At 39.7% G+C, this 26,057-nt stretch overlaps 1 protein-coding gene across 2 annotated transcripts; it reads left to right on the plus strand.

Annotated features, from left to right (window-relative positions):
- The first annotated feature begins 1,413 nt into the window (after positions 1-1,413).
- LOC136679143 (leucine-rich repeat and immunoglobulin-like domain-containing nogo receptor-interacting protein 1-B) lies at positions 1,414-23,355 on the plus strand. Of its 2 annotated transcripts, none has more exons than XM_066657468.1 (2): positions 1,414-1,561; positions 20,509-23,355. In XM_066657468.1, the coding sequence occupies exons 1-2, from the start codon at positions 1,550-1,552 to the stop codon at positions 22,363-22,365; spliced, it is 1,869 nt and encodes a 622-aa protein (XP_066513565.1). In that variant the 5' UTR covers positions 1,414-1,549; the 3' UTR covers positions 22,366-23,355. The 2 variants fall into 2 exon arrangements, with proteins under 2 accessions (XP_066513565.1, XP_066513566.1); XM_066657469.1 differs by having other exon boundaries at positions 20,512-23,355.
- Positions 23,356-26,057: the final 2,702 nt, after the last annotated feature.

Genomic DNA, 26,057 nt, shown 5'->3' on the forward strand with positions numbered 1-26,057 from the left:
CTCATCTTGGTCCATTCTCTCTCTTCTTTATTTTCCCTTCATTTTATATCTCTGACCATGCATCTTATCCATACGTGCTATCTCATCATTCCTTCTCCCTGTGCTCACATCTCTTCATCTCTTTTCTCCTCTTTTTTGGCAGTCTTCACTCTGATCGCCAACCTCTGATGATCCCTCCTTTTCTCTCACGTTCACTGCTCATGCTCTCATTTCTTTTTCTCTTTCTCCTTACCCTCTCTCTGTCTTTCCGCCTCTTTGATCACTCTATTTTCATTATTTTCCCTACTCTTTACCTGCACTATCTCTCTATCTCTCTGCTGAATCTTTCTTTTCATATCTCTTTTTCATTCTCTTCTTTTCTTTTCTCATTTAATCTCTACTCATTTCTCTCTCTCATTCTCTCTCTCTCTCTCTCTCTCTCGCTCTTTCTGTGTGTGTGTGTGTGTGTGTGTGTTTGTGGGTGTGTTTGTGGGTGTGTCTTTTCAACTTTTCTCTCTCTGATATTTACTCTTTTTCTAGTCCGGGTCTTTCCCTGCCCCTTTCTCTCCATATTTCTGATCATCCATCTCTCTGCCTTCTTTTGGGGTCACTCCCTTTATTGTCCTACCCACTCTGTCTCTCTGTCTCTCTCTGTCTCTCAGCTGGCTGTTGTTTATCGTCCCCCTGCCTGTTTACCTCCCTGAGTCATCCGTTTGTCACATCGCGGCTCAGGCACGCTTTATGACGAGTGCTGCTTGTGTTTCTGCATAAAAGCCTGGCATTAATCACTTCACACTGACAGCACTGACAGAGCAGCAGCGAAAAGGCTTTGCAGTTTTTTACAGAGGTACATTTAAGACTGCCTTTGACCCCATGGTTGTGGCATGCCATTTCTCTGCCTGTCTCACTCTGTAACCACCCCCCACCACCTCACAACTCCCCCCACACCTCTCCACCCCCCTCCTCACTTCTCTCTTCTCCACTGCAGTCTCTCTGACAAACGGCAGAATTGAATTTCATTAGTCACATTGGCCCTGTTTTGAGCATTGTTCAGTCTCTCTCTTTCTCTCTCTCTCTCTCTCTCTCTCTCTCTCTCTCTCTCTCTCTCTCTCTCTCTCCCCCTCCATCTCTATGTCGTCTCCCTCTCTTGTCAGCCTGGCAATCTTGAGCACGCTCCCACCCTCTCCCTCTATCCCTCCCTCTCTCCATCTCTCGATCTCGATGCGCCACGGCTCCTCCCTCCACCTTGCACAGCAGCCCTCCCTCTCCATCTTCCTCTCTTCTCACTCGCTCGCTCGCTCCGCTGGGTGCAGCATGTATCTGAGGCACTGCGAGTCGCTCTGCTCCTGTTTACATGGATGCCTGCATCCGGGGCAGGGTCTGTGCTTTTGTGCCAGGGACTGCAGCTCTTGTCCTCCTCCTCCACCTACGTTCTGAAGCTGGTCCCTCGCTTTCAGGAATTGTTTTATTTTTTTTTCTCCTACAAAGGCCTCCCTGCCACTCCGGCCCCATTTGGATCTAAGCAGCGCCCCAGCAGCGGAATGGAGCTGCCAAAATTAGACTCCTCTGCATGACGTTTCTGGTAAGAGCACTTTACGCTCAATAAATGCAAGGGGGAGTATGTAAGGATGACTTCTCTTCTTTCTTTTTTTCTGAGACTCGTTGAATTAATGTCTGGGAGAAATGTATGTAAATATGTATGGGTGATAATCACTCTGTGTATGTGTGTGTGTGTGTGTGTGTGTGTGTGTGTGAGAGAGAGAGAGAGAGAGAGAGAGAGAGAGAGAGAGAGAGAGAGAGAGAGAGGAGAAGGAGCTGGTGCATATTCCAACCAGAACATGCTGAATAATGCTGCTGAATTTGATTTGATACTGTATCTTGGATTTGGAGATCAGCATGGATTATGTTGTCAGGGAGGAGATCATAATAATCATATGGATACAAGCACAATATAAGCACAAGCATGCATACATTTTGTTTTCACTTGTTCTTAGCTTTCCTATCCAATGATATCCATGAATTTGGCCTCTTTCTTGATCTATTTTTCCAAAAGGCTATAAAGATATTGTTGTGCATGCAGGCGTGTTTGCATTTGTGAATGTTCATGCTTGTGTTTGTTGTATTTAAGGCTGCAGAGTGAAGGATAGTCATTTCAGGATATACATAAACTGGAAGAGGATGCAATGGCAATTAATACTGTGAGCCTTAATTCCTTATATCATTAACAGGAATAAAGGCTTATGTAATGATGAATATTGGATTTTAGGATCAATTGGATTATTGCCTTTATTGGACAGCTCTCTCTCTCTTTCTCTCTCTCTCTCTCTCTCCCTCTCTCTCTCTCTCTCTCTCTCTCTCTCTCTCTCTCTCTCTCTCTCTCTCTCTCTCTCTCTCACCCTCTCTCACTAACTGACCAAGTCTGCAAGCAAAGCAGGCTCCTCTTTTGGTGAGATGCACTTTATTCCTTAATCTTGGCAGGCCACCAAAAATGAATTAATGGAGGAATCCTTTGGACATCAAAAATTCATGCTTCCGCTATGTCTTCAATCGTATTTCCATTAAAACTGCCACATTTCATTAACTACACATACTCATCGAAACATAAATGGTAATTTACATAAAAGCATTGCTTGTTTATCTTATTCCCATATCATACTCTGAGCAATATACCTTCCTAAACAGCCATAAAGAGGAGGGCAGAATGTTCCCCTGTCTTCAGCTCATTACCTATAATGGTGACAGCTGTTTAAGGCAATATAAGAATGTGTAAAGAGTGGGTGGCATATTACCCACTGCTGTGTTCCTCAAGGAGGCATCGAGCAAGGCACTGAGCATGGAGCCGAACCTCTTCCTGGCTTTCTCTCAGCAGATTGGCGTGCATTGCCACATAATATATGCAAATATGCATATAAGCATGTATTGAGCAGGAACACTGCACAAGGAAACAACTGCACAGCAACAGTGTCCCTGCCATGCTCTGGAGAGGAACAAGAGCAGATAGACTGGAGTCATTTACACTGGACTAACAGTCCTCACAGTCAATAAAGATACAATTAGGGACAAATCAATCGGCTGAAATATGTTTTCAATAATGTAGTGATTATGCTAACAGTGATTCAGCCAGCAAGTAAAATCTCTACTGGTGATAATGTCCATTATGATATTGCTGCAGTTTGATAAGGATATCAAATATAAGGCAAGATAAGACATGAGAGCTCTGTGCTTTCCCGCTTGTACTCTACTCTAACATTCATAAGGCTTATGACACTGGCATTTTGTGTAATTGTCGCCAGACAGGGTCAGTATAGCTGATATATCTCATTATTCCAGAGTGTTTAATGTTTTTAAACAGGGACTATTTTGATTTGAAACATACTTATAACAAGTCAAATGTCTAGATACTGGCCGATGTGTTATATAATGTTTCTACAGTCTCATAAAATATATATGAACTAATTTCAAAATGATTTCTCTATGCCCAGATGTTTTTTTTTTAAGAGTTTTCCACCCAAATGGCTGCTCAGTGTTTGTAAATAATGTTGCCCCACAGGGGAAAAAAAAGAAGTCCCCAATGATTATAATTTAGATTCTTGCCAATCAGCCCCTGCCCCTCCCTCCCTTTCTCTCTCTCTCTCTCTCTCTCTCTCTCTCTCTCTCTCTCTCACGCCCCCATCCCTCTCTCATTCTCTCTACAAACGTTTCTAGGTTCTTGGTGAGAGAGGAAATGGGACGAGTGTGGACAGATTGGGGGTGCATTTGTCCTCATTGTAGCATGATTCGAGAATCAGGGCCTATCAACATAATGGCTCATTTCTGTCACACGAAATGAGGCACTATTAAAATGGCCCAAGCACAGGCGAGGGGGGCTGCAGCAAGAGGTTTCTGAGTGCCATATCAGACACCACGTCCTCAGTCCAGCCTCACACACATGTATTCAGAAGGTCACACTACAGTCTCTACAATGCTGCAGACTGTGCCATTAAAATTTAATCATGACAGCTTTAAAAACGAAGAGAAAAACTGAGACCTGGAGGACAGATAAGGCCCTTGGTCCCCATCTCTTACCCTTGGTTGCTCTTCTGAAGCAGCCATGCCCATAAAAATCCATATGCAGGGTTACATATCCGTTCCCAGGGTCTAGTAGTATGTTATCATAGAGCGGTTAGCACCAGATCTGACCCGATCATATCTCGCCTCGGTCGCCGTTGATGGGCCCCGTTTGTTCCTTTTTGAAAGCGGAGAGGACAAGATCATTGATCGTATCGGTCCACGTAATAAAATTATTAGGCTGAACTGGAGAGCCTGGCCAAAGGAACAATTGCAGCATAATTCAGGAAGCTTGAAAGTGATTATCTTGTGGCTAATTTCAGGAGATAAGCCCCTTTCAAATGGAACTATTGATAAAGAACTCCAAGTAGCTTGGCGAGAGTTAGATTGCTTTTGGGATTACGCCCGTCCTATATTCACTCCCCATTCCTGCTCTCCCTCTTTTTTTTTCAATTAAACCCAAAACAAAGAGGCCTGTGTGTAAAGGAGGGAAAGAGGTTGGAGTAATTACCGGCTTAGGCCCTGCTGCTAGCGGTGAATTTCAAGTGAATCTCAAGAGCTTTAATGAGGAAAGAGGAACATTTTATGGAATTATTATTAACCATTGTCAGGCAACAGAGAGACGGACTGGTGTGGAACTGCTTCCAATTAGATTCTGCACCATGACAGGAAATTTGACAAGCTGCAGCAGCAGATGCTAATTCAGCAGGTCCACGGGCTGAGACGCCCAATAACACTTTTAATGCAGCTACAGAGCCTCGTGTGCTTGAAGACAACAACGTGTAAAGGATGTAGCTCGCTAACAAAGTGAAGGCCTAGTGTATGAGGCTTGTTTCTTGTTTTATCTTTCTGAAAAATGCTTATTTGAATCTCTAGCCTGTCACAGTAAATAAGCCAATTCAAAGTAATAGATATTTGTAACCACACTCTAAAAAATTATGGTTCTCTGGAGCAGTGGCTCTAAAACCAGGCCCCACAAGGTCTGGATTTTTAGCTTTATCCCTGCTGGGAGTTTGGGAGGCTTGAGCTAGAATGTGGACTGCCTGTGAGCCCCGTAGACCATGATAAGAACCACTGTTTCTGACTGATGGTATATAAGGATCATTAAAGGCTCCCTAAAGAACCTTTAAATTGATGTTTTTTCAAACGGAGATGAAGAACCTTTTAGTTAACTTAAAGACCCATTGTATAACAGAAAAGGTTCTGTTCAGGAACATTTGTTTAAGAGTGCATCTTATGGAACAAGAGGTCAGGATGTGTACAACAAAGAACCTGCTAATTTTACTCATCTAAAATAACCAGTGATTCTACATATCTTCAAACTTTTCATACATTCATTCATTCATTTTCAGTGACCACTTACCCAGAACCTACCCTGGAGCCACTGGGTGCAAGAGGGTGTGTCCCTCGGTGCTAGAGGGTGCTAGTGTCCCTCCCTTTTGGCGCGGCTGCCCATTTTTACATGTAGTGTTAATAATAGTAATACAGAGGTGTAAAAAAATGTTTTCTTGGGGTACTGTTTCGCCTTTAGAGACCCTTTATGTACTCCTTTGCCATGAATGGCTTTTGATATGAAAAATAATATGTTAAGCCAATATTATATCTCAAAACTATTGTAATTCACTGTCTGAGGCACCAGGCAGTATATTCTTAACCACTTCATGTAATAGCTTTCTGTGAAGGAGCTTTTAGAGCCATAAAACACTTCAGACGTCTGGTTCCTATTGCCACCATTGTGAAGAATTCTGACAGTACAGAAATATTCGGTTTCTTCAGAAAGTTTCTGTAGAAAAGTGTATTTGACATTAACGAAATGTGCAGGAATTAAAAAAATATATATCTGTGGAAGTAGCATTAAACAGGTGTGTGTTTTATATCGCACATAATTTATATCCATGCTGTAACATTCTGGCAGTTCTAGACTTTTGAAATATATTGCCTTTCTTCATCTTTATTGTTGAACTGTATAATTTGTATTCTGAGATTTTTGTTTCTACGTGTCTTAGAGGAGAGCTACTGGTATTTGGTTTTCCTTTTAGTGAACTTCCCTCAGCTCTCAAAACCTTGGGCTTTGATCTAAATATTACTGTAGTCAAAAAATAAGATCAAAAGGCTAAAGGAATTGGAAGTCAAATGGAAGCACACTGTTGGAGGAAAATGTGTTCTCTGAAAGCCAAAATCAGTGCTATCCGGACCAGGACTGATTGGGTACACGGGTTTGTTGGTGTGAGTTGGGAGGAAGATGAATGCTTAGGGCTGAGAAGCTGATTATTGATCTGGCTTGGGTCCTCCCTGATGAACTGCTGTTGTAAATACAGATAAAGACATCGTCTTATGTCGTAATGGATGGTAGTCCCTGGATTTGCCATCCTTAACGAGAGCGAGTTTATCGCTTGACTTTGAAATGTCTCCCACCACATAAATCCCTGCAATGAACATAATCACATTTCTGGAATACAAGTATTAACTGGTGTTATAAGTAGCTAGGATGGTATTTTATATATTTACTCTAAAATGCTTTTTTTAAAGGAGCAATCAGTCAATTCCTCTTTTCATTGTTTTCATGTTAAAAACAGCCATTATAGTAATACGTAGCCACATTGATTTTTTTCAGATTTTATATCCAACATATTTTAAACATGACTGTCACCATGTGAGGGACCCACTCAGTGTAGCATAACTTTTATAGTGGGACCAAATAAATAAAATAAAAAATAAAAAAATACAAAAACAACAATTTGATTCTGCATCTCATGTGAATTGCCCATTAGTAAATATGTTAAAGCAATACGAAATAACTCATAAATATTATTATTAATATTGCTTCTTTTTTGTAGTCAGCCTTATTGACTGTACTTTTAATTTAGTTTCTGCTTCTTGTACACAGTAGCCTTGCCATTAGAGATTCTGTATGAAACACCGAATGAGGTGGTTGGTGCCATCTAAGTAGCATTGTAATGCATGTCAGTCACTGACAGACAAGCCTTTATCATCAGTTAAGTGGGCACTGCAAATATTTAGGCATTGTGAAGGTATAAAATTTGACCACCGAATGCACTTCCTATTAGTCTTCTGCAATGTGTTCAGAACTGATAAAGGGAGAGAGAGAGATAGAGAGAGAGAGAGGGCTAAGAGAGGGATGGGAGAATGTTATGAATATGTTTAATGGAAGGAATAAGATATACTTCCCTTTGGGCAGAAAGAGACTATTAACTACTCAACATAATATATTCGATGTCCTCTGTTCTTCCTACATGCGGCCGTTTTCTATGAGAGTGCCATTACATTATGAGCATCCATAGACTGTGGCTAATGCTGAGTCATTTATTTTCTAACAGTGATTAACCATTATTTTAGTAACCCCCCCAAGATATAAACCCAAAGCTGAAATTTACCCCAAATTGGACAGAGGAAATTACAGTCATTTAATTTTTCAGGCTACTGGTTTACAGTAGGTTAACATTAGAACATTAGGAACATTAGGTTTTTAACCCATTCTGGTTTCATTTGGTTTTCCCACTGATCAAATCATTGAAACAAATATTGCACTGCTTATTAGATTGGATCTGTCAGTTTGATAGCCGCATAATTTAAAAAAACATATATAATTCAGTTATATTCATCTTGACACTATGGACCAGTTTCCTAGATGCTTAATTATATATTTGAAAGGTGTTAAAACTAGGAAATCACTCAAACAGCAGAGATGTACAGGTATAAGGATTTCAAAATGACTAAAAAATAAAAACAACTGAATTAACAAAAGGCGGCATGGTGGTGCAGCAGGTAGTGTCGCATTCACACAGCTCCAGGGACCTGGAGTTGGTGTGTTCTCCCTGTGTCCGCGTGGGTTTCCTCCGGGTGACTGTCTGTGAGGAGTGTGGTGTGTTCTCCCTGTGTCCGCGTGGGTTTCCTCCGGGTGCTCCGGTTTCCTCCCACAGTCCAAAAAACACACGTTGGTAGGTGGATTGGAGAATCAAAAAGTGTCCGTAGGTGTGAGTGAATGTGTGTGTCTGTGTTGCCCTGTGAAGGACTGGCGCCCCCTCCAGGGTGTATTCCCACCTAGTGCCTAATGATTCCAGGTAGGCTCTGGACCCACCGCGACCCTGAACTGGATAAGTGCTTACAGATAATGAATGAATGAAATAACAAAAATGTGTTGAAATTTAAAGCTGGTATGTGCTTTAGTTTCATTAATTATATCTTTATCATTTTTTGTCAATGAATTTAACCAGGCTTCTGAGTGTGTAGTATATTAGAGACAAGTGGGTGGTGAAAGGGCAAGGCTTATGTTATCCATGCAGTGTCTTTGTAATTGCATAAATCCGAGGCTGTGTAGAATATTATTAAAGGTCTTTAAAACTCTGTAGGTTCAGGACAAATTGGAGTCAAACATTTGAGTAAATCAGCCATGAAAACATATTTCATTACATCCCTTCCCTTCCAAAAGAAAGACCGGGAGCTGTAGATCTGTTGTGTCCAGTCCTATCCACAAAGGACTGGTGTGGCTGCAGGTTTTCATTCGAACAGAGCAGGAGAGCACATGATCAATTGTTTGAAGACTGAGGCCAACTGATTAAACAAGTGGAATCAGGTGTGCCTCTGCTTGTTTGAAAAACTGCAGCCACTCTGGCCCTTTGCGGATAAGATTGGACACTGCTGTCTAGATGATGCATGAGTTTGCCAGATGTGTCATCTGGTGAAACCTTTCACCTTTCCCTCTGCTGAAAAACTGCCAACGTGATGGTGAGTGTGAAAAAGTAGACCTGCCACATTTTAATGTGATCAATGTGTTGGTGTTTTTTTTTTTTTTAATAAGGCAATGAAAATACAGGGTATGTTCTCTCTGTGTAGAGCATATCTTTCAACCAGCCACATGGAGTGAAGTTGTAATTATTAGTTAACCATCTGGTATGCGCAACTTTCAAATGAGCACCTGAACACAGCATATGCCAAAAGTCTAAGTGGCATGTTCAGTGGTGAAATCGTTAGCATTGCAGTTTAGTCCCAGGCTGGGTTTAATCCAGGAAACTAGCTCTATGCATCCAACATGCAGTACAAAATCCTAATTATGTACTAGAGTAAACCTTATTTCACACATATCTCAATATTGTGGTCAGCAGGCCTAATAGCTTTATTACTGTGTACTGTATGTTAACCAACTGCAGGCCACTTATCTCCTGGGGTCACAGTGACCTCCATTACTAATTGCTTGTCTGTGTGAACCATGTCGGTTTTAACAGGACTAGCCAAACATTAGAGCATTAAAAAGAGAGTCATTATTTTACCCCAACATCTTCTTTCAGACAACGGCTGCTGGGACACTTTTTATTAGATACAGATTTAAACTGATATGGATAATGTGCAAAAATAGCATATCCATATGTTTCTTATAGATAGATAGATAGATAGATAGATAGATAGATAGATAGATAGATAGACACTTTATTGTCTTGCATAGAAACAGTAGCTCTATTGAGACACAGTACATTAACATTACAAAAAAAAATAAATAAATACTCGCATTGAAACAGCTTTCATAGATGTGAATTAAGCTCTTTATTCAGTTTAAGAATTGACTGATGTACAAAAGAATGATCCAGTCTAACCTTATTAAACAGTGGAACACTGTATCGTCGTCCAGATGGAAGAAGTACATATTCACTATTCAAAACATGATTAGTGTCAGAAAAGATGTTTTTTTTTGCCAGCCGCATTGTGTTGTTATAACAAGCGACCTCATACAGGGTTTCTAGAGGCTGACCCACAATCTTTAAACAGATTCTGATCAAGTGATTCAATCCGGACCTTACAGATGTAGATAAACAGCTGTAGCACACAGCATTACACTCAAAATAACAGCAGTATAAAACAGTAGGAGTATCTGCTGAGTAGCTCCAAAAGATCGGAGACGACGAAGAAAATAAATTCTCTTTTTAATATTTTTACAGATGTAGTCAGTATGATGTCTCCATGATAGAGTGGCATCAATCTTTACGCCAAGATATTTATAACACAGCACCTGTTTAATTATTTCATTATTGGTAATGGAGGGATTTGCGACTATCGATTTTGGGCCAAACAGAGTTTCTTCTGTTTTCTTTGTGCCAATGTCTAGAGCATTGTTTTTGCTCCACGTAAACACCTTGTTAACTCCCTGCTGGTGCTGTCCATGTCATTTAATAGTGTTTGCTAGGGTGACCAGACATCCTCTTTTACCCGGACATGTCCTCTTTTTTAGACTTAAAAAAAAATGTCCGGGCGGAATTTCACAAACATCCGGGATTTTGTTTTTCTAGAGCTTACATAGAATTTCGAGAAGCGTTTCATTCACAAACTAGTCCCGCCCTCCTCTATTCCAATTGATTCGCTTGAGTGAGAAGGGGGCGTGGTGAAGTCGCCTAAAATCTTCTGATTGGACGGTCTGACTGTAGAGCTACCGTTATTGGTCGATAACCTTCTCTGTAAACATTTAATTGGTCAGTCTGCAGGTCAGTAGTCATCCACCCACCCCCCCCCCCTGGACACTTGTCCTCGTTTTGGCAGGAGAAAGAGTCTTGCTCACTTTATTTGTAAGAAAAGAAGTGTACCAGTGAATCTAATAAGGGTTCGCTCTCAGACGAGACACTTTAAAAAGTAGAATATTGGATTGGATTGTGTTAAAGGCTGATGAATAATCTAGAAAGAGTGCTCCCACATAAGTATGAGGTTTATCTAGATGTTTAGTAGTAATATGAACTAATGTAGCAACAGCGTCTTCCGTGCTTCACCCTACTTTATATGCAAACTGAAATGGATCTAATTTCTCATTAGTACAAGTAGTTTGCAGATGTTGGAGCAAAAGTCTCTCTAGGGCCTTTATGATCACAGACGTTAAAGCTGTGGGTCTAAAATCGTTGTATTCTTTTGGACATTGAATCTTAGGCAGTGGTTTTATATGTGAAGTTTTCCATGCTATTGGGACTGTGTGTGTATCAACTGAGAGTTGAAACACTGGTTGTCAAGCTGGTGCCAGCTCTGTTGTGAAGTTTTTTAAAATAAAAGGACTACACTTATCTGGCCTGCTCTGCTATTTATGCCATATGATGTTATATTAAGTGATATTTCTAACTCTCAGTGGGCAGAATATGCATGTGGGTCAGTTTTCTGCTTTGCTTATTTGTCTTGCTTAGTCCAGCAGGACTTCATTGGCAAGGTCAAGAGGAAAAAAAATTGTGAGCAGGGAAGGGAAACTGAGGAGGCTGAAGAAATGGTCCTCAGTGATATTTTTTCCCCCTTCCAAGGTTATCACTAGGAAGAAATGGGGGACAGATCGTTGAGTGAGGGAGGAGAAACAGGCCTTCAACTTTGTATTACAGTTTTACATCTGCTTGGTAATATAAAATGCTCTAGCCTATACATGCCTTCCGTGGTGTCGGCTTTGAGGAAGGCGAGTGTGTACAGATTTATTCGCCCAATTTATCACGATACAAACAATCCCATAGAAATGTTCTTTTGTTGACAAAGTTAAACGATCATACTTGAAGAGCTTTGCTGGCTTAACCCATTATTCATTGACGCTATTATGGTGTGCACACTCTTGGCCTTAAATGGATAAATAAAGCAGTTTTCCTCTGTTGAAGGTGTAATTGATTTCTCCCTCTGGGTTGACTGATGGCCCTGGATGTGACAAATAGAGAGGAAGAGGACAAATCTCCTAAGAACCACACCTATGAACTTCCTGAGCATTGAGAAAACACGCTAATCTAAAAGAAATCTATTTCTCCATTAAACAGGCGAAGGCACATCACTAGCAGACGCCTTGAAAAAGAGAAGCATCTCTCTCTCTCTCTCTGTCTCACTCTCTCTCCCTCTTTTATCCTTCTCTATCTCTACCTATCTATCTCTCTCATTCACTCACTCACTATCGCAAGCATTATATAATTGAAGAGTGAGATCATAAAGTCTCACACATTAACATCAAGCTAATGAGCAGGTGTCAATGTGGCTGGTCATTTCTGATTGACCTTGACAGGTCAGCAGGCATTGGTCACGCATGGTAATGTGGAAATAAATCACCATAAACACAGTGTGTGTAAATTTAGCCAACTGCATTTTGTTTCATTAAAGTTGGCTACACATGTATTTTACGAGCCCTAACTTTAGCAATGCTTATGTCTTATCATTGTTTGTACATTAAGCTTTGTATTATAAGTCTCATACGGAAGTGAATATTTTTGTTGAGAGCTGAATATTAAATGATTGAATGGGGCGGCATGGTGATGAAACAGGTTGTGTCATTGTCACCCAACTCCAGGATCCTGGGATTGTAGGTTCAATCTCCACTTTGGGTCAATTCTCTTGCATTATCTTGAAAATAATGAGGAAAATAAAGAGTAAAGAAACACAGGAAATATTTTTCATTCATACATTGTCTGCAACCACTTATCTAGTTCAGGGTCGCGGTGGGTCCGGAGCCTACACGGTATCACTGGGCGCAAGGCAGGAACACACCCTGGAGGGGGCGCCAGTCCTTCACAGGGCAACACATACACACATTCAGTCACACACACACACCTATGGACACTTTTGAGTCACCAATCCACCTACCAACATGTGTATTTGGACTGTGGGAGGAAACCAGAGCACCCGGAGGAAACCCACGCAGACACAGGGAGAACACACCAACTCCTCACAGACAGTCACCCGGAGCGGGACTCGAATCCACAACCTCCAGGTCCCTGAAGCTGTGTGACAGTGATACTGCTTGTGATGTTTCACATCTGCTTGTGATGTTTCATGGTAAATTAATATACTGTAGTTAACTTATGTTTGTTTAGTTGTTTAAATTTCCACTAGAAAAAACAAAAATACATTTGGTGAAAGGGAAACGAATGTTTAATAAAGACTACTGTAGACAATCAAACCACTTAAAGATACTGGCTGAATCATTTTTTTTCTGTTTTTCAGGAATGTATTTGTTTTCCTGGTGCTGACTATGGCAGTTCAGACACAAACATGAACATTGAAGGATTCAGTATAATGTATAATAATAACTGTGCCAAATTAAGAGGCCACATTTAATGTTTATACATTTTTGTCAAGTAACCAGCAGAAAATCACAAGTGTCAAAGGTTAAATGAGTATTTAATGTTTTATATATCCAATCATGGCCTGCTTTCATTCTTTTTCAAAGACTTGATTTCAGGTCGTTTCACTACTTTGAAAACAGCATCTTGATTGATTTTATACCTTTTTTTTTTTGACATCTTTTCTCAGTACCAGCTTCTTAACAACTGGGGACACAGTTCAGTCACAAAGTGTTGAAAGCATGGGCAGATGCTTTTCAGACTCTGTGATTTAATCCTGTATCTCAAAGATGAAAGCTTTAAACAAAGTTTGATGTTCAATCAGGCCTTTTATTTCTGTTAAATATGAAGTATAACCTTCCCAGATACATCTTGTTTAATGACAGTTTATGCTGGGGATTGAACAAAGGAAGAGTGGTCCCTGACTTTTACGCAGGCCTTTATTTCTACAACACCTCACAAATAGTTAAATTATAGAACACGTGGAAAAATAGGGCATCCCATCTGACAATGAATACTGGAGGCTTTTCTATGTTAAAATAACCCTGTGATGGTCACTTGGTTTCCTTGCCTCAAGCTACCACACAGGCTTGAATGGATATGACCTCTTACTGTGCAGGGAAAAGCAATAGAGAAGGAAAGCTATTACTCCTGTACGGCTGTGAGGAAAGTTACCGGTTCAGAACAAAGCCAAGGTGGTGAAGCTTTTCTGAAGCTGTGTTAATGCTTCACACAGAAATTGTGTTACGTTAAAAAAAGGTGAAATGTAGGCCTTGTTTTGTTGTTGTTACGTTTTAACACTCCACACTGACCCCTGAAATGGTGTAATGTCTACAACCTGCTACAGGGTGTTTAGTTTCATTTACTATTAATAAAACCTCTCAACAGGACATTGCAACATGCCAAACTTGAAAATTTGTTTGTATCATGGCATATGCTCTGGGGATGCTTAAAATTGTTTTAAGCTCCTCACAGGAGGTAAACAGCACTATGGAATCTCCTGTCCAGCTGAGCTCACTAACAAAGGACATACTGTTCGTTTTAGTTGCTGGGTTAAAGTGACTTCTTATAAAGGCTTTCAAAGGGAATCCAGGGAGCTTCCTTAAAATCTAAATTCAAATGTAAACAAAGTCAAAATCTGTGATGAACCTAAAACCATTTATGGTAGGACGATCATGAAATGTCATTGCCAAAGGTTTGGGTACACCAGTCAAGTTACATCCTTTATTATTATTATTATTATTATAGGCTTTAGATGTACAAACATATAGGTAGGTTCACACTGGTTGTTTGGTCATTTTGAATATTAAATAAAATGCCTATATTTCACATGATCCACTCTTGTTCCTTTCACCACCGCTTTAAAGAAATCTGAGCCAGTGCACTTTTGAAAAACTGATCACATATCCCTCTTTAACAAACTGTTGGCTGCATGTTGTTATTCAGCAACAATGTACATTTGCAGCCATAAATGTGAAGTGATATTATAACAGAAACTCTAAAAATGAGAAATAGCTGCTTTTAAATCCACATAATGTGCCACATTTTCTTTGCCATTGTAATCAATACAATAAGTGCAACATGCTGCTCTTTTTCCATGCACTCCGAGACTTTTTCATAAACAGCAAAGCTATAAGTGGCTGAGTCAGTCAAGCCTGAGCGATACATTCCCATGTAAAAAATTCCCTTTTATCCCGATGTGTTTGCACTTCAAGTATTCAGCAAACTCAGTAGCAGAGATTTTACAAATATGTTCTACGACACTGCGAGTTATTGACTGGTTGAATGAATGCACTGAGAATTGCACAGTTGCAATATTCCGGCCGAGGTGCTGCAGTTTTTAGTCTCTCGTCATGCGTAATTCATGGTCAGCTGACAGACTTTGATTTGTATGTTTACAGAATGAGAGCTTCCTGAGCAATGATTTAATCTTTTAATTGGATAATAAATCCAACTCTTTGAGTAATGGTCTTTCATCATGCCACAGCTGACCACCAAGGTCAAATGAGCATTAATGCTTTTACTCTTGCTAACATCTGGACTGTTTCACCGAAAAAAATTATATCGATCAATTATAGAGCTTTATTAGGATTAATTGCTGTTTGTGGGTATGTTTTGTGTGTGTGTTTGTGTGTGTGTGTGTGTGTGTGTGAGAGAGAGAGAGAGAGAGAGAGAGAGAGAGAGAGATGCTGAAAATGCTGAATGCTGAGAAAAACAACACAAATTCTACAATTAGCTTCAAACCAGAGGTAAAGATCTACATTTTCCAAAGCTGTGATTTGTGTTTTTTCAGCAGGAATGTTAGGAGGCGGTCACAATACACTGAAGTGGAGGCGTTGTCTTTGGGTGTACCAGATATTTTTTATCAGAGTATTTGTATCTGTGCTGAAATGTTACCTGCCATCATTTTGAAGTGATATTCTATTATGTTCCTGTTCCTTAATTACTAAATTGCTAAACATCCTTCCAACATTTACAGTGATGTCTGAAATCTGGGGTTTCTTTGTTTCTACATAAATATGACATAAAGCATCATATGGTTGTCCTGCCAGTCCAAAAATTCCAAAGTTTAGTGTCAGAATTTGCATTAATTCATTTATTGTCTGCAACCACTTATCCAGTTCAGGGTCTAAGTGGGTTCAGAGCCTATCCTGAATCATTGGGCTCAAGGCAGGAACACACCTTGGAGGAGGTGCCAGTCCTTCAAAGGGCAATACACACACATACACACACTTTTAAGTTTCCAATCCACCTACCAACGCGTGTTTTTGAACTGTGGGAGGAAACCGGAGCACCCGGAGGAAACCCACAAAGACACAGGGAGAACACACCACACTCCTCACAGACAGTCACCCGGAGGAAACCCACAGAGACACAGGGAGAACACACCACACTCCTCACAGACAGTCACCCAGAGGAAACCCACACAGACACAGGGAGAACACACCACACTCCTCACAGACAAATCAAATGCACACTTGGTTTAACATTATTTATTACCAGTAAAATTAGATAATGGATGATACCCTTACATAATACTGAACTGCCATGAGGAGCAATTTGGAAAGGTTAAACCAACACATACACACAGAATATCACTTACCGCAGTAGTGACGTTTGTTTTTATTGTAATATTTATTGTTTGTTTTTGAACAAGTAAACTCTTACTGCTTTGTTAAGCAGCCCTTTAAATGCCATTTTCATGCACCTAACAATTCTACACAGTAATGTTTATCAAATATTTTTGTAAGTATTTCCGGTAATAAAATTAACATGTAATTAATGTCAGTCTTGACTTAATTAAGTGAAATGAAGGTTGCTCTCTGCCTTTGGAATAGTACAGTAACACAATGGACATGTGCTAGTTCAGGTTAGATTTGTTACACCTGTAATATTTGGGTTTCACTTTACTATATGATCCAGCATTTTTTGCTGGATTTCTTGAGCCTTACCAGAGCCCTGAGAATAAACCGATAATTAAAGTTCAGTCACATTTGAATTACATTATAATTACAAAACGAATACCTTAGTTGTTTATGTAATGCTTGAGAGTGTAGCATAGGATGTACAGAGCCAAGTAATATCAGCAATAAATACACTATGATAAAGGGGCTGTGTTTATGGTGGATCCGTTTACGTCATGACCTTCACCCTCCCCAACCATCTCTGCTATTTTAGTCGCTTAATCGATGTTGTAATTCTCACATGCAGGCCTGACGCTCCCTGGCTGACCGTGCCATGAATGCAGATCACTCTCCGCCGATAGACTTCTGTCCGGTCCTCTCCACTGGACTACGACAGGGCTTTTGACCTAACTCAGGAGTACAAATACACATTAGATATTATCAGAGCTCCTCACTGGATTTCACACAGGAGCTGGAGCAGCTCGTACTCACCTGAAAATGCTTGCGGATGGAGTATTTGTGCAGCGATACTTCATTAGGCAGATGGTTGTATATATAGGCCTCACCTTTTTCTTGCTTTCTTACAGCAATTGCAGCGGATCAAAATAGTTCTGCTCCAGCTGCTTCACAGTATGAGGTGTTGAGATATGATTACGACACATGTCGACTCTGAGTTTTTCTGAAAATATGGAATAACAGAGCCTTAGATCCTCAACCCCCAAATTCTGTCTAGATATATAATAATAGACATTACAGATGCTGTACAAAAGCAATAATGTACAAGTTTCAGTCAGTATTATAAAAATGCTTTGCTATTTTTAGGTTTAATATGATTTATATTTGTATCTAGAATTTATGTATTTAAAAGTCTTGATCACACACAGCCCTAATTACACAGACTGGATTGGGTCAGTTGGTAACAGTTTAAAACCCTATAGAATATAATGTCAACTTGTCAAATGCATTTCATTATATTTACAAATGCCACAATTGTAAAGGGAAATACTGGATAGTCGTATCAGCTCGCAATTCCTATATTTGTTTACCCTAGTTTTGAAACTGTTTTGAAATAATCACACCCTTGAAACGTGTGGCAAGCATTCACATTTCACATACTGCCTATCAGTGCTCAGCTACTGAACTAATTTGCAATGGCTTTACAGATATCTCAATGCCTAAACTACAGCTCTTACACGAGTCAAACCATACGGGTTTTGGTTTATATCATTAGTCTACTCATAAATGTCGTCCAGAATGATATCACAGCTATATCTTCTGTTTATGTGCTAAACACTGCATTCAACATCCGCATGTTGTTAAACAGCTCTGCAATGGCTTTATGCTGCCACACTACCCTTGGCAGACTGAAGCGTGTGGGTACTGGTTCAATTTTAATTTGGCGAGGATAACTTTCACTGACAGATTTAACCACACACACAAACTCGGTCTAACTCACTGCATTCACAAGCAGATTGAAGCTTTATGACAAATAAACGAGTGGAGTCAAGGTAATATTAATATTTCATCAGTGATAATCCAACATAACGACGATAACAAACTAGATTTCTGTGAGTGACCATCTATCCCATCTATTCCGTTCAAAAAACATGTCGCAGTGTCGCAGTCACACAGTCACAGGGACCTGGAGGTTGTAGGCTCTAGTCCGGCTTGGGTGACTGTCTGTGAGGAGTTTGGTGTGTTCTTCCTGTGCCTGTGTGGGTTTCCTCCGGGTGCTCCGGTTTCCTCACACAGTCCAAAAACACACGTTGGTAGGTGGACTGGAGACTCAAAAGTGTGTGTATGTCTGTGTGTTTGTGTGTCGCCCTGTGAAGGACTGCCGCCCCAACGTGTTCCTTCGTTGCGCCCAGTGATTCTGGGTAGGCTCTGGACCCACTCCGACCCTGAACTGGATAAACGGTTACAGATAATGAATGAATGAATGAATATACCTTAGAGAACCTTACAACTTCTCAACAGCGGTGGTGACAGGGACCAGGAGTGAGGTGTGCCACACAAATATAGCCATTTTATTTACAATTCACAATCAGTGAAGCTTTAGATGTCCTCTGAGTTTATAAACTGAAATTGTGAGAGTTGCAGTATAGTAATAAATCTGAAAAACTACATTTTCTTTGGGACTATTTTGCATTACAACCCTGTGCATGGATTCCTTCCCCATGAACGCCTTTTAATAAATGTTTTAAGCCAAAACTATTATAGAACAAGGTCTCATGCATCATGCATTGTATTTGTATCTATGTGTGAAGTAGCTTTTAGAGACTTAAAACTGGCTCCTGTCTACCGCTAAACGAATTCTGATTTGGTTACATAGCATTTCATTTTACACCATACTGAACGACTTTGTCTAAATTTTATTCATTTAATTATGGAAAAAACCCATTCCCCCCTTTAATTATCCACACAACTTGTCTGTGTTCTGATGGCACAAATAGAGCGTGAACTTCAAAAGCTGTGTTACACAAATCACATTAGTAGCAATAAATGTGTGCAGTGCCTCTACATTAGACACAATATGTTCCAGATATGCATCTCAGTTTATGTAAATGTTTCATAAAGCTTTTTTTATAAAAGCCCTTACTTTAGACATGTATGAAGTAAGAATGGAACTGCATGATCGATTTTGGGAAGTAGAGCTTGAAGGCTTTTCTACATTAAAACACCCCTGAGTCCAAGTAAGGCAGGGTTTAATAACCCCCCAGCCTCTACACTGTATTTTCCTCCACTGCGCTTTCGTGTGCAGTTTAATTTCAAGGTTGCATTGACAGATATTGAATGTATGCACCAGCAGTTGGAGGCAAAAAATAATGATGGAACCAGTGTGGGTAGAACGATCCGCTAGGGCTTTTATTTGTGTATTGGAAAAAAAGGCAGAACAATGAGCTATGACTATGAGCAATATTAGGTCCACGTAGACTAATATTTACACTAAAGCTGTCGACAGTGTGAGCAGAAGATGGAATTCTCAGCCACTTTGTGTTTGATGCAGCTAGGTAAAATAATTTCAAATCATTACAGCACAAATGTTGTAATAACGGGAAATGAGAATCTAATTTTCACATCTGTTCCTACAACAAAGAGAAACATTTAAAAACCTTCATTTATTTAATTTATGAGAGTGGCTATAAGATAATCCACTTGCATAAGAAAGAATATGTAAAGAATTACACAGCTAACTGTCACGCCCGCTTCTCAGGACTCCATATCCCAGAATACCCCAGAAGATCACATGACTCCACACATGAAGTTTCCCATTCACCTGAATTCTAATAATGCACACCTGTTTGTCCCCTTTTATATAAACCTCAGTTATTTTCCCAGTCCCTCCCAAGTATTGCCGAGTTATTTCCCTGCATACAAAGCGTTCTCTAGTGTCTGATTTACCTTGCCATCCTGTTGCCTACTCCTCGTCTGACTGTTCGTGACGCTAACAAAAATAGAAATCACAATATAATTAAAAATATGTAAATAAAATGGGACTCCTAACAACCCTGCCATATGTGATAGGGCTCCATTACCATAAGAAAGCTTTGATCTTCGAGAATCAGCACACACATTTTGAGGGGAATTTCTTAACAATAAATACAATATATTAATTCAATCATTCATATGTGAATGAGTACGAATACCATAGTATTACTAAACTGTGGTATTCATACTCATCATTTTAAAAATGGTTAGAGCAGGAAGTTAAAAAGTTTAGAAATTAGTTTATTTCTTTCCTCTTTCTTCATAAAATAGTCTTCTTTTTTTAATTCCATGAGATCATTAATCAAATGTCTTTTCTTTATGCAGCACAATCTGCATGAGTACAGAACATCTATATGATCATCAGCAGTTTTGCCTCAACTATAATTAGATAAACTTTTTAGCTTTACTTTTCATTTCTAACTCTGCTCTGTCTGGTATGGGGGACTGTGGGTAAAGATATAAGTGTCTTTTGAGTCATTGCTTCAGTGAGTTTGACAAAGTACCTCTGGCTTTTGTTTCAGCAGGTAAGCAGCAGGATGGTGGCAGGTGAGGCGAGTGGGCACAGCTACCTAGTAGCATGCTGGCAGCCCATTCTCATCTTGATGCTGGGCACGGTGCTCTCAGGCTCGGCCACAGGATGCCCCTCCCGCTGTGACTGCAGTGCTCAGGAGCGCTCTGTCGTGTGCCACCGCAGGAAACTGATCGCCCTTCCCGAGGGAATACCCATAGAAACACGACTGTTGGACCTGAGCAAGAACCGTTTGAAAGCCATCAACCCTGAGGAGTTCATCAACTATCCTCACCTGGAAGAGTTGCAGCTCAACGAGAATGTAATCTCTGTCATTGAGCCCGGGGCATTTAGCAATCTCTTAGGCCTACGAACGTTGGGACTGCGCAACAACAAGCTGAAGCTCATTCAGTTGGGCATGTTCACTGGTTTGAGCAACCTCACAAGACTGGATATCAGTGAGAATAAAATAGTCATCCTGCTGGACTACATGTTCCAGGACCTTTACAACCTAAAGGAACTGGAGGTAGGAGATAATGACCTGGTATTCATCTCTCATAGAGCCTTTCACGGCCTCAATAGTTTAGAGCAGCTCACCATGGAGAGGTGCAACCTGACCTCTGTGCCCACAGAGGCCTTCAGCCATATTCATAATCTGCTGATACTCAAGCTGTGGAATTTCAAAGTTAACATCATTAGGGACTATTCCTTTCGGAGACTCTACCGCCTGAAAGTGCTAGAGATAGCAAATTGGTCTCTTCTGGAAACCTTGACCGCCAAGTCTCTTCACGGGCTCAACATTACCACGCTGAGTATCACAAACTGCAATCTCACTGCCGTCCCGTACATGGCCATCCAGCACCTTGTGTACCTTCGCTCTCTAAACCTTTCCTTCAATCCCATTGAGGTTGTGGAGGGCAACAAAATGCACAATTTGATGAGGCTCCAGGTGTTCGACTTGGTGGGTGGTCGACTGGCTGCCATTGAGCCTTATTCTTTCAGAGGACTAAACTACCTTAAAGTTCTCAATGTATCCAGCAATAGCCTGAGCACTTTAGAGGAGTCTGTCTTTCACTCCGTCGGCAACCTGGAGACCCTGGGCCTCTTTGACAACCCCTTGGCGTGTGACTGCCGTCTGTGGTGGGTCTTTCGAAGGCGCTTCAGGCTCAATTTCAACAAGCAGCAGCCATCTTGTGCCACGCCCAAGGTTGTGGAGGGGAAGGAGTTTAAAAGCTTCCCAGACAGTCCTCCTGAAAATTCTTTCACTTGCCAGAAATCTCAGATCCGGGATCGCAGTGAACTACGGAGACCTGTAGATGAAGGGACTACAGTTCATTTTGCATGCCAAGCAGATGGGGACCCGGTGCCTGTGATCATGTGGCAATCTCCACGGAAGCAAATCATCACCACCAAAAGTGTTGGACGTCTCTCTGTGTCACTGGACGGCACCCTTGAAGTACGATATGCTCAGATACAAGACAATGGCACATATACATGTATAGCCAGCAATGCAGCAGGTAATGACTCCAGGCTTGCACATTTACATGTCCATAGTTATTCCCCTAACTGGCCCCATCAGCCTAATAAGACATTTGCCTTCATCTCCAATCAGCCCAATGACAGTGGTGCCAATGGGACTGGTAGATCAGTCCCATTCCCATTTGATATGAAGACACTCATCATTGCTACAACTATGGGATTTATCTCTTTCCTTGGAGTGGTGCTGTTCTGTCTTGTTCTCCTCTTCCTCTGGAGCCGAGGGAAAGGTAATGCCAAGCCAAACATTGAGATTGAGTATGTGCCACGTAAAGTAGATGGGGAGGCAACTCCAACTGAGGAATCCCATAAGATCAGAATGAAAATGATGTAAAAGTTTTGAGTAAAGGCTAGCTGCAGTGAACTGAAGTAAAAAAAAAATCTCTGGCAAGAGACTTTCTTGGAGGAGGGAAGGAGAAGTTTGTTTGTTTCCCTTACGGAATTGATGGAAGAATCAATGTCTAAAGTAAAGCCTTTTCCAATTTTTTTTTTTGCCAATCACTACACAGCTCAGTCCTACAGGGATTGCTTCTTCAAAGCAAAGTCTGAACGAATTTCAAGGGACCTAAAATTCTGTTTTTGTTTTGCTAACCTAGAAGATTGAGTCTGTCTGATGCAGATTATTTTACAGCCAGAAAACAGAAGGCCAGTTTTAAATCCATACTTGTCCTTGTCTTTAACCTTTTGTCATATTTTTCCTGTACATAATTCTTTCTGTGTACATAGGGCAATACCATTGATAAAATGAGGGTTAAGAAATCATGTTCATGGGTTGTTGAGCATCTTGAAGTTACTGTGGCGTGCTTAAATGGGTCAGATATATGTAAATTGTACACCTGTCTTACAAAATTGCCAACTCTTTATAAGAGATTTTTTTTTATGAAATAATGATTATGCTTGACAATCATCCATATTGTAAAAGTCAAGTGTTAATCCTTAATGGTGTCCTTAAATGGATGGTACTCTTTCAGTTTTGATGCCGGATATAAGCCTAGTATATATATAAGCCAAATGTAGCTTTAAAGTTGAAGCCATTTGGTGTTTCTGAATGTGTGTTGAAGCCAATCTGTCATGGTATTTACACTAAAATATCTGGCAGGAGCCTCACGAGACGTCTCAGCAGTTTTCATCTGCTGAGGGAACGTTTACATTTTTATTAAATTTCTCTTTTGCATCACATCTTATCATGGTTTAATTTACCATACCGTAATCCATCATTAACATTCATAAGGCAGGGATTTCTTTGAAGGTAAATGTGTTCATCAACCCTTGACGAAATAGCAGTGTTGCCTCTGGAACAATGGCAGACTGTAAACCATTAAAATGATAACCTTTTTTTACTTCTGTGTCCATTTTCATTTCTTTCATATTACTTTCAGACTCGAGCCTATGAAAGTGCTTGAGATAACGGAGAAGATTATTGGAAAGCCCCTGAAATCCTCAAGAACTAATTCTCTATTGTTGTCATTCGACATTTGCTGAAAAGGTCTTTCTTGTGCAAATGCTCATTTTGATTTGAGTGAGTAGAACATAGCATAATGATAATCATTATGAATATAAAATGTTGGATCAATCTTGGATTACAGTACAGGTTCAGACCCTGTAAGTCTGCCTCTGTGGAAAAGGATTACCTTAAATGCATAATTTCAGTCTCTAAGGGGTATAAACCAGTGGAATCACAAAAGCTAGGTAAATTTTGCTTATGAACAGTGAGTTGGGGGCATTACAAAGTCAGCAGCTCTTCATGAATATTTAGGAAGCTGACAGAAGAATGGAGAATGGGCAACAGTTTATTCCTTTGGGCAATTTTTAGTAAGTGTTTTTTGTTTTGCTCTCTAAATCGCTCAAAAATAATCTTAAACTTTGTGTAATGATCAGGTCAGATGCATTATAGAAACTGTCCCAAAAAGAAAGGGTGGTAAAAATCTAAATAAAAAAATAACAGAAGTTGACTTGTGCTCTTGTGATACAGAACAAATTCAAAGCTTCTAAGCTCTCACTTCTTCTTACATTTCATTCCACATGAAACACATAAAAGACAGAGCTCCAGCAATTTTCAGCAGCCTATACGACCATGGTATAGAGTAAATGGCTGCATGCTGTCATCAATACAGCAACTTTTTAAATACAACAAAATGTGTTATGCTCCTTATTTGGCCCCCATTAAACACATATATTAAATAAAACTACACCATAAACTCCAATGCTTCAACCCAAAAAATTGCAAAGAAATAAATGTGGCCTCTGTGAACATGTCAAGGTCAAGGATTAAAAGTACTGTGTCATGGGTAAAAAAAAAACATTTTCTCTTGCTTATGTAATTGATTAAAATACATGTATTCATTTTATCAATAATAAAGTACAAAACTTTCAAATATATTTTAATAGCTAAGTATAATTATGCATTTTTCACCCTTCTCACAAAATAAAACATTTCATTGCTCTAATTTATTTTACTACAGCAGCACAAAAGTCTCCCAGGAAGCATCGTACAGAACAACAGTAAACACTAATTTGGCCTCTTTCCTCACAGTCGGACAGTGATCCCAATGACAAGAGTTGGCGAGAGACACAAACGTGGCTGCATTATTAAAGCAGTAACGAATAAATTACTATTACAGAACTGAATAGAACTGTATGACTAATACGTGGTAGAATATATATTTCTGAATTAACTAATGAATAGAAACCAATGTAACATAAACGAACTGAACCCCGTTTTATAGTAGCTTAAAAATGAGTGATGACTCAGAGTGTTTAAGTTATAATTGTTAATTGTTGTTTTCAGTTATTTACATGATTTTATGTGATAAGGCTGAAGCTGATTGTACTTAATGTGGTAGGATTAGCCCAGAAGCACAAACAGACTTTGAACCTTAAAGAAATCCAACATTTTCTCCCAGCTTACTAATTTTTCTTTCTTAACTCTGAACATAAATGAATGATTAGCTAGTTTTCAGAGGCGGAAAGAGTACTTAAATATTCTACTCAAGTAAAAGTACTGTTACTTTGATGAAATTTTACTCAAGTACATGTAAAATGACTGGTATAAAAATATGCTAAATTAAAAGTAGTAAAATGACTGGTATAAAAATATGCTAAATTAAAAGTAGTGCATTTGAAATTTACTCAGAGCAAAAGTTACTTAGTTACTTTTTTACAGTGTGTGTGGGGGGGGGGGGTCTTTCCTGTGTAGTGCAAAATGGACAATGGGGATATAAATTTAAAAGCAGGTGGTTCTAATTACTGAAATATTTTTACAAATTAAATAAACTGCTCATGGTGATGCTGAAGACATGAACATGACAGTTAAAATAGTTGTAATGTCTACTGACATTTATACATGTCTATTCAACATTATATTCATATTAAAGGGATATTTCTGTTGTTTTGAAGTGCATATGTAGAGAGTTTAGTTTTCTTCCAGTTCAGTCTTCTTCCATTCTGCTCCTGCAAACTGGAAGACTGCTGAGCACTGTCTACTATGGGTAATACATCAAATTATCATATGTACTTCATACATACCCACTTCTAAACCACTGAAATATATATTTATATTACTTTAATAACACTTTACCAGCAGGTTGCTAGCTAGGTTTTGTTAATTTTATGAATCCCTTGAGAAAAATGTAGGTGTCATAGCAGCCAGGTGGTTTTAAATACACAGCTATAGTACCTCAAATAGAGAAATGTGCAAAAAGGTTCAGTGAAGTATGTTAATGCACACATGGAATACATAAGAATGGGAGATAAATAAATTAATTTATTGGTGTAGATCGAGTCATAACACCAAGACCAATAAAGGTAAAAGTTCAATAATAGCCAACCAACACACACTTATGTATTTTTTGCTGATTTGAGCCTCTTACTAAAATAGGAACATTTCTCTTTAACTACCAATGCAATGGTACAACTATTATTTAACCGACTTGTACATGCTCTACATGTGCAGGCTTGATGTTGGGATTTTATAAGCTGCTTATTCTCTCTTGGCAAACACAGCTTACACTGCATTTTAAACTTGCA

The sequence above is a fragment of the Hoplias malabaricus genome, chromosome Y, assembly GCF_029633855.1.
Source record: "Hoplias malabaricus isolate fHopMal1 chromosome Y, fHopMal1.hap1, whole genome shotgun sequence".
Classification (NCBI taxonomy): Eukaryota; Metazoa; Chordata; class Actinopteri; order Characiformes; family Erythrinidae; genus Hoplias; species Hoplias malabaricus.